Source organism: Leucopleurus acutus (assembly GCF_964270905.1).
Source record: "Leucopleurus acutus genome assembly, chromosome: 12".
In the NCBI taxonomy this organism is placed as follows: Eukaryota; Metazoa; Chordata; class Mammalia; order Artiodactyla; family Delphinidae; genus Leucopleurus; species Leucopleurus acutus.
In genome coordinates, this window is record NC_139154.1 from 90,643,063 (window position 1) to 90,652,502 (window position 9,440).

The window sequence follows — 9,440 nt, forward strand, 5'->3', positions numbered from 1 at the left end:
GCCTGAGAGAACTTCCCTCCAAAGCGCGGCTGACTCGGAAGACAGCGCCCGGACCGCGGGAGCTGTCCATGGAGCTAGTGCTGTACGGAGAGTGTGCGGCGGGCGCTTCAAGGGAACTAGAAGCCGGACCAGAGGCCCGCCCTTGGGCGTGCCGTAAGAAAGTGGGCAGAGGAGCGGGGAGGGGTGGGCAGGTTTTCTCGTGCGCGCCGGACTGCGGCGCCCCAATGTGCAAACCCATTTCACCCTCACAGCGCAGCGAAGGAGAGGCCCAACGAGTAAAAGCCAAGGCCCTTGAGCCGCTCCTCGGCGCGCGCCTTCTGCTTGAGGTGCACCTTGCTGTGCCGTTTCTTCTCATCGCTGCGCGCGAAGCGGCGGCCGCACACGTCGCAGGCAAAGGGCTTCTCGCCTGTGTGGGTGCGCACGTGTGTGGTAAGGTGGTCGCTGCGGCTGAAGTTGCGGAGGCAGATGCGGCACTGGAACGGCTTGTGGCCCGTGTGGATGCGCAGGTGGCGGTTGAGCTCGTCAGAGCGCGCAAAGCTGCGCACACAGCTCTCCACCGGGCAAGCAAATGCCTTGGCGTGCGGCCGAGGGCAGAAGCAGCGTGCGCTGCACTTGCCGCCCCGGCGCCCCTTGCGCCGCGCCTTGGCTGTGGGGAATGGGACCGGCGGCGGTCCTGGAGGCTCAGGCACGCCACTGCTCCCGGGGAGGTCCGCCACCAGAGGTTTCGGGAAGTCCGCCCCGGCGCTGCGAAGGCCCAGCGGGGAAAGCTCAGGCTGCGTACCATCTAGAAACTCTCCGCCTTCGCCGCTACTCCCTCCCTCCCCACTAGTAGGGGTCAGGAGCCCCGGGAGGCTCTCGGTTCCCTCCCCTAAGTCACCCGGGGCCAGCGGGAAAGCATCGTAGGCCCCCGTGGTGTATAGTCTGCTGGAAGGGCCAGCCGGCAGCTCCGCGGGGCAGCTGATGGACAGCAGGTCTTCAATCTTGGCCCCCATCGGGGGGAAACGGGCCTCCGGGGCGCCCTGGTAGCCTCCCTGTGACCCACAGCTCCCTGGCGCCCCTGCTGAGAGCAGCTCCCATGGAGCGTAGGGACCTTTGAAGGCCGAGGCAGTGTCCAGCGCAGGAGAAGCCGGAGGAGCCCGGAGGCCGGGCTTAACGTCGGGTGGGGAGAGATGAGGCTCATACAGGCACTGTGAGGGGGCGCCCGCCGAGGGTGAGGCCTCCCAGAACGCCTCTGGGAAGACGGTAGCGCCCAGATCCGGGGAGAAAAGGTCTGGCGGTCCCGGCAGCAAGGCGTCGGAGCCTGCGGGAAAAGAGGCGTCCAGAGGAGACCGGGATGCTGCCGCCTCAGCGCCCGGGAAAGGTGCCAGGCCTAGGATGCCCGACATGAGGTTGAAGAGTGCCTCCGGATCGTGCGGGTGTTCGGGTACTGCCTGGATGAAGAAGCTACCACTGTAGCTGAGGCCGGGAGGAGACGTGGGCGCAGGCCCCTCCAGGAAGCAGGAGTCGGCTAAGTCCCCCCCGGCGCCGCAGCTGCTCAAGGCCCAGCTCAAGAAGTCACCTGCTGAGGAGGGAGCAGGAATCAGCTCCGCGCACATCAAAGGCCGTGCCTCGGAGCCCGCAGCCCCTACGCAAGAAGCCCTTGGTGCGCACTGGCACACACAAAGTGTCTTTTGCACATTCTGATCCAGCCGGAGCCAGCATACGCCCCAAGACGCACATACAAACATGCACACGCAAAACACACGTGCAAAGGCAAAAGGACGCCTTGATACACGCACAGGTTCCTGCGGAGGCGCTGGAGGCCTGGTGGGGGTGGCATTGGGGGTGCGCACACACAGGACCCCGAATCTCCTTCCGCCCCTAGCCCCACAGCTCCAGCGTCCCAGTCCCTGCCTGTTCTCAGGCACCTTGCGTCCCCGCGCTGCGCCGCCGTCTGAGCACCCCTGGCCGCGCTCCTTACCTCCGGGATAGCCGGCGGCTGCGGGTGGGTCCCTGGCGGGCAGCCGGGTCAGTTCGGTACTGGATTCAGAGCAACAGCCCTCGGTGGACTTTACCAGGAGCGCGTCGGGGCCAGAAAACTCGCTAAGGTGGAGCATGGTTCGGCTGCGGCTGCGGGGCTCCGGGGGCCTCGCCCGCTGGGCTTGGGGGCGCACGGATGGCCGGGAGGCCGACAGTCGGGGCGCCCAGCGCCTCGCAGACCTAGGCTCTCGGGCTCCTGGCTCCGGGCTCTCACCTCTGGGAAAGGGTTGGGGGTGGTGGTGGCCGAGGCGCCCTTGCTCGCTGGGACCCGCCTCGGGTGGCGGTTCCTCGTCTGTCCAAAGCGCAGCCGGGCTCCCCCAACCCGCGGCCCCCCCACTTATATAGCAGCGGCGGCGCTGGCTCAGGGCTTCCGACTCCCAGGGCCACTGCCATTTCGGGAGGCCCCGGCCCAGCCGCCGTGACGTAAATGCCCAAACATGGACACAGGATGTGTACCGGGGACTCCCGAAAAGGAAAACTCGGGCTGTGACGTCTTCGCCACAGCCACCGCCGGGCCCGCGCCGCTGCGTGCGCGCGCACTCGCTGAGCGTGGAGCACCGTGCGCGCCGGGACCGCGGGTGCGCCTGGCTGGGGCGCTGCGTCGCGTGGGTCCGGACGTCAAGTAAGTGCACTTCTCTCTTGGAGGGAGAGGCCGAAGGACGGTTAGGAAAAACAGTGGGCTTAGGGTTTCCACAGTTTGGGCTCGAATCCTCTCTCTGCCACCTTCTAGCTCTGTCATTTCATCTCCCCGAACGTCAGTTTCCTCACCTGTGAAATGGAGATACGTACGTCTACTTCATAAATTTGCTATAAAGATTAATTGGGTTAGAGCATATGAAATTCTAGGCACGGGGCACTCAATAAACCGTAGGGATTATTGCCATTATTCATTATTTGCTCACATCTGTGTGTTTTTCATATTCTTAATAGTCTTTTGTTGTTTAGCTTGTTCTAGGAAAAATAACTTATTTAAATTAAAAAGGATCGTATCGTGAGAGAAAACGTCAATTAGCACAGAAAGGTATATTATAAATTGAAAATTAAAAGTCTCTCTTTTCTCTACTCACCTCCCTCCTGAGGTAGCCACGTCTAAATTTCCTGTGTATTCTTTAAGAAAAAAATTATGCATATTGCAAGCATACACACTGTCCTGCAGTAGAATTTTCCCCCGCTTATAATAGCTGAGCGATTGCTCCATGTCCAAACAGAGAGGTTGGTCATTCTTTTCTAAGGCTGTATAGTACTCCACTGTAAGGGAGGTAAGTTTGTCCCCTATCCGTTAACGTATAGGAAGTTTCCAACCTTTTGCTTGTCATCGTTGTTGTAGTCCTTGAGTAAATAAATGTGAATATATCTGTGGGATAAATTCCAACGAGTGTAACTCTGGATCAAAGAGTATGTAAAATTTTGATACAACTGGCAATTGTCCTCCAGAGAAGTAGGGCCAATTCCTGCTCCCTCTCCTCTCACCTACAGGGTGTGAGATGCTTGTGTAGTAAACTTTTTTTCCTACCTTTGTATAAATTGCTTTACTCTAGGGGTGTTGTTCCCAGGAGCACATGGAGAATCTACAGGCTATATTTCCCTGGAATCAGTTCCTGGAATAATTGGGCTGCTTCTGAAAAACTTAAAAAGTATATTTCATACCCTTATGGAAGCCGTGGATATTGGCTGCAGAAGGCTAGTCAACCCCTGCAAAGAAGCCTGCCTACTCTCCTGATCTCATCTCTCTTCTGCTATGGTTTTCCCTTTGTTTTATCTTCTCATCTTTTTAAATTTTTCATTTTATTTTGTGTTATAGTTCACTTAACTCCTTTCTGGACCAAATTAGGGGATTAGGTATATACATGGGATAGTATGTTTTTTTTATGAAGAGCATCAATTCTTGGGACTCTGGGTGCCAGAAGGTAGGAGGGGCAGGGCCGGGATTCCCTCTTACTTCTCTACTCTCTTAGGAATGGGCACAAAGCCATTCGGGGTGATGGGCTACAGCATGACTGGCAGTGTATCTCCCAGCCCCCCCTTGCCCAGCCTCCTTTTTCAAGGGAGAGTGCCAAGAATGCCCAAACTCCACCAAGTTCTCAGGTCTTTCACCCTGTGTTCATTATGCAAACATTCATTCATTCAGCTTCTCAATGTTTGTTCATTCAGTATTCATTCCTTAAGTGCTTACTATGGACCAGAAGGTGGATTTTGGTTTTTATTCTACAATGACTGTGAGACCTATCTCCATTGCTAGCTGCACTGTGAGATCCATCTCCATCCCTAGCTGCCCTACCCACCACCCCAAAACAATGCTACAAGTGTGTTCACAGAATATGTCATCACATAATCACCTGCAAAATACATGCTGACACACTTGCATTTATTCTCTTGTGTCTGGAAATCATGCACGTGCAGCATGACCTAACAAATGCCACAGACATAGTTCTATGTTAGCAGCACATGTGTTTCCATTTAGGAAATGCAGAAACCCAGCACTTGTCTGTAAGGATTAGACACACAGGGCAGCATGTCCTTTATACTGTATTTCAGACTCTGGGTTTGATTCTAATCCAAATGCATTGCTAAGGCCAGGTGATCCCACACCAGACATACAGGGCACACATGTCTCAAATCCATGCTGGCATCTTGCTGCCTGGGAGGGAGGGGGAGTGGAGGAGTTTGGCTAGGCCGGTGTCCAGGGCTCTCCAGGTTGCCCCGTCAGGCCAGATTGGCCAGCCCCAGGTTCTCCATCCCTCTGCTGTTCTTCCCTCTGCCACGGCATTCCTCCTCCTTCTTAGTCATGGATAATTCTCCTACTCCTTTGGCAAGTTCCCAGGCCATTGCTGCTCTTTGCCAAGGGCAGTTGGGCTAGGTCTGTGTTAAGACAAAGGTCCAGCTTCCTCTTGTTAGAGGCCAGGCCTGCAGGCAGAGCTGGGGAGGAAAGAGGGAATAGGAGAGGAGATGGGGGACACAGCTTGTGCTCTGGATGTGGGCTGGCCCACATTCCTACCCCTGTGCCCCTCACCTTCAGCAGATACACATACACATACTCTCGCACATGGGATGGTTACCTCTGGAGGGCAGTTGCATCTACATTTGGCTCCTTGAGGAGGAGGAGGGAATATAAAGAGGGAATGGGCATTTTGTAGCCCTTCCCAGCTCAGTCCATCTTACTCCCAAATTTTAACAGCTTAAAAATAGATTCCTGGTGGTCTAGTGGTTAGGATTTGGCATTTTCAATGCTGTGGCCCAGGTTCAGTTCCTGGTCGGGGAACTAAGAACAAGCTGCGTGGCATGGCCAAGATGAAAAAAAAGAAAAGAAAAAAGATTCTGGGCCCAGATAGAATAAAGGTCTTTGGGTGGGCATGGAAGAGAGAGGAGTTTAGATCTATGAGCTCTACTTTAATTCACACTTCAAATATAAAAACACGAATTTACACACAAGAGGGAAATCTCATACACTGAGCACTCTACAAACATATCACTTAATCATTACAAAAGCTCTATGGAATAGGGAATTGAAGACCCATTTCACAGATGAGGAAACAGACTTGAAAAGGTTAAACAACTCACTCAAGGCTATACTTCTATTCAGTGGTGGCACTGAGAGTCAAGCCCAGGCTAGCCTACTCCACAAGATAATTTAGGAAAAGATCATTCATTTTACAAAGAGTTTAACTTTAAGATGGCTTTAGGTGGAGAATCTTCCTCTAGATTTTCAAATGTGCAAACTCCATCTGGCTGGTTTCCATCCCTGCAAGAATTCTCTGGAGTGACTGCCATTAGGAACACTGTGGGTCGCATCAGACACATGCTGAGGAGGAGAGCATTCCAGGTTCTTGGGAGCCATTGTGAAAGGTGGTGGTGGTGATGGTGTGTATGTGACTCTGGGGAGGCTGAGAGGAAATTTTGGATTTCCATGGGAAAAGGTGATGGAAGGAGAGTTTACTTTCTAGACAAGCACCGAATAGACAATTACTGAATGAATTAATGAATGAACAAATTCATTCATCAAATGTTCATTGAGTACAGCCCTGTGCCAGGGGCGCTGCATGGTCCCTTTGGATGCTGATGCTCATGTCGCAGTGGATGAGACTGGAAGCTCTGGATCCAGGGAGGGCAGAGGGAGAGGGATCAGAGAAGTAAGCCTCCCTTTTCTGTCTCCTGGGAAGGGCCCAGCCCCTGTCATCATTCTGGTAATGCAACTGTCTCCTCCCCCACTCCCCACCTTGATCTTTCTGCTCTAAATATCATTGTGTTCAAATAATAGTGTATATTTTAAAAGACTCCAAGAAGACAGCTGCCTCAGAGTATTAATCATGTAGAGGCCAGCGCTCAGTCTCCATGGCGACTCCTGGCACAGAATGCTGAGGAGCAGCTCCACGTCCCACTTCCTGGGGCCATGGAGATGCAGGCACATAGCATTTTTCTTTCCTCTCTTCCTCTTCTCTCTCCTCTGGCCCCTCTTCCTCTCCTTTCTTCTTCTCTCCCATACCCCCTTCCACTGCCTCTCATTTTCTCTCCCTAAAGGATTTATTTAAAAGCATGGGCAGAGGCAAGATCCAGACATCAGACTAACACGGAATAAGGCCACTGAGGCTGTAGCAAAGATGAAGTTTGCCTCCAGCTGCAACTTCTGCAGTACACAGCTCCTGTCCCCAAGACCCTGCGGTGCCCCTAGGCTTCACTGACCACTAGGCCAATATCTGTCCCTGAGGCAAGGTACCCATCATCAGGGTCCTTCTCTGTCCCCTCCCTCTTCCCTGACCATGTTCAGTTGTTGGTTTGTGGTTTGGGTTCTCACTATTATTATTTTTCTTAATGACCACACAAGTAACATAGGCTCGCTGGAAAAAGACAAACATGTTAAAATTTATAATGCAAAAAGTGAAAATATCTTTCCCTTCTCTACCCAGATATATACAGCTTAAAAGTTTTAGGTGGATTCCTATAGATTTTTCTTCATGCATATTCATTCAACATTCATCTATTCAGCTGTAGCGTCGTTATCCTCATCATTATTGATACCGATGGTATCATACTATATATACTCTTGTAACTAACTTGACATTGTACCTTGAACAGTTTCTTTTTTCCCCCAATCACGGTACAGACTAATCTATAGTATTAATAACAATTGCTTCAGAGTATTCCATCATGTAGATGTACCTAATTTTTTAACTCGATAGTTCCTTTTTTTCACTATTATGAAGAATCTGGCTGTGCATAGCCCTTTATGTATACTTGGTGTACTGATAAGGGTAATAATAATATAGTATGCTGACTAACATTTGTATACCACTTACTGTGGGCACTATTAACTGGGTATGGAGAGCTTTACATATACTCACAATTTAATCCTCACAACAACTTGCTAAGTACTATTACTATCTCTACTTCATGGAGATAGTGATGGGGAAATCGAGGCATGAGGAGGTTAAGAAACTTACCTGAGTGTACAAGGTTAAGATTAATGAGAGTGCCAGGATTTGTATAACCATAATATACAAACCATAACCACAGAATAAATTCCAAAAAGTAGAATTCCTAGGTCAAGGTAGAAATATTTAAAATTACAATATATGTTGTCAAACCTTCCTCTAAAAAGATTGTTCCAATGTGCAGAACAGAGAGCAGCACATGAGAGCCAACTGGTAAGCAGAAAAAGGTATCCCCGTGATATTTAAATTTGCATTCTAAAAGTTATCAGTAAAGACAAGGTACTTTTCACAGGGCCTTGCTCTTTATTTCCTTTTCTGTGATCTAGGGGCCTAATGCCTCACCCAAAGACATCTGAGTGGGAGCCTTCCTCATGCTACTTAAAACCCCACACTGGGCACTAGAGATGAAGCTGTTCTCACATGGACTGGCGTGGGGACATGGGGTATAGGGGCTTCTGCACCCTCCTTAGTTTTGTTTTTTTCTAGTTTGGGTCGTGGGGGAGGTGGAGAGGAGAACAAGGCAGCTGCAAACCATTTAGGAAAAGCTTCTTAGTTTCTTCCAAAGCAGCTTCTAAGCTTTTCTCCCACAGGAGAGAGGGAGGTTATCCTTTCTCTTATCTTCCATTCTACATTCCTCCTTGGGCAAAATCAACATTGGACAGAGCTGATCACAGAAGAGGTGTGACTAGAATGGGTTCTAGGAGGGTCAGAGGCAGGGGGATGGACAGAATGACGTCTCCATGCTGCTACCCACCCTGGTATTTGGAATCAGCCTCCCACCACCCCTTTGTCTCTAAGCCTGGTTCTCCCTTCATGGGCAGTAATGGACTTGGATCTTGATATGTGTTTTTATCTGATTAGGTAACGGTGTTCAGAACATTGGTTTTCAATTCATGAGCTGAGAAGGAGAAAAAGAGGCTGAGAGTAGACTGAGAGGCCTATAGCTCTAGAACAGAAGCAGAATCAGAAAGAAGCCCATTAAACCAACCTAGTGTGCTTCTCTTCTCCCTGGCCTCCTCCTGCTTCCTCTCACCTGCGCTCATCTCCTATTTTTTATCATCTCTCCTCTCCCATCTTGTAATAGGGTTCCTTAAACTGCTTTGAAGTAGATTAGTCAGTGTACTTGGATCTGACAACATAACTCCAAAATACTCAGGCAGTTAATCTACAGCTGGGCCACTGAGCCATAGCCTGAGTCCTCTGTGTGTCCCTGAACACTGTCCACCACTAATCTAGGCTTCTGGCTGCAAGTGATAGAAATGCAACCTGAATTAGTTTAGACAAAAAAAGAAAAGAAAAGAAAAGAATTTATCAGCTCACAGAATCCAAGGGAGTGTCAACCAACCAACCTGCAAGGGAGTACGGACACAGCTGGTGTCAGGAGCTAGTGGAACCAGAGGCAAAGAGTTTTTCAAATACTTTCAGCTCTTCCTCTTTTCTCCTACGGATGACTGAAACCCTGGCCCCTAGCAGATTCTGTATTCTCCATGCCCACCTCCTGTGATGAATGGGTTCTCATTCTCAATTCCAGGTAGGAGATCCCAGGAAAGACCTCTGCTGTCCTTCCTAGGACAATGATCTGGCTAGGGGTCAGAGTAATAGACCTGACAAGACCACTAGGGGCTTACACTTGGGTTTTGAGAGCAATTCCTGGAGAAGGGGAAACCAGTGGGAGCCAGGAAGCCTCCCAAGAGGCCTCCATCTCAGGTCTTGAGGGCAGGAGCTGGGCAGCAGTGGGCTCTGCAGGTTCTCATAATGGGGGCAGAAGTGGATATTTCCCTCTGCTTAACAATGCCCCTGGAGCAAGTTGCATACTCCATCTGTCTGCGAGCTCCAAGGAGCACTGCCCAAAATAAAAAGCCCTAATTAGCAATTCCTGCAATCCAAAGCAAAACAATGTATTTGTTTCCTAGAATGATCTGGAGCCATATTTGGCTTGGCAACCAGTGGGTCCCGCACATGCATGTGGTGTGCCATGTGAAGACTCCAGCAGGG

The 9,440-nt window shown here is 50.9% G+C and overlaps 1 protein-coding gene across 2 annotated transcripts; it reads right to left on the minus strand.

Moving 5' to 3' along the window:
* Positions 1-245: 245 nt before the first annotated feature.
* Positions 246-2,412, minus strand: EGR4 (early growth response 4; the record flags this gene model as incomplete). Of its 2 annotated transcripts, none has more annotated exons than XM_082851555.1 (2): positions 246-1,561; positions 1,961-2,412. In XM_082851555.1, 2 exons carry the CDS (start codon positions 2,094-2,096, stop codon positions 246-248), a joined length of 1,452 nt encoding a protein of 483 aa, XP_082707681.1. The 2 variants fall into 2 exon arrangements, with proteins under 2 accessions (XP_082707681.1, XP_082707682.1); XM_082851556.1 differs by having other exon boundaries at positions 246-1,558; positions 1,961-2,096.
* Between the last annotated feature and the right edge of the window lie 7,028 nt (positions 2,413-9,440).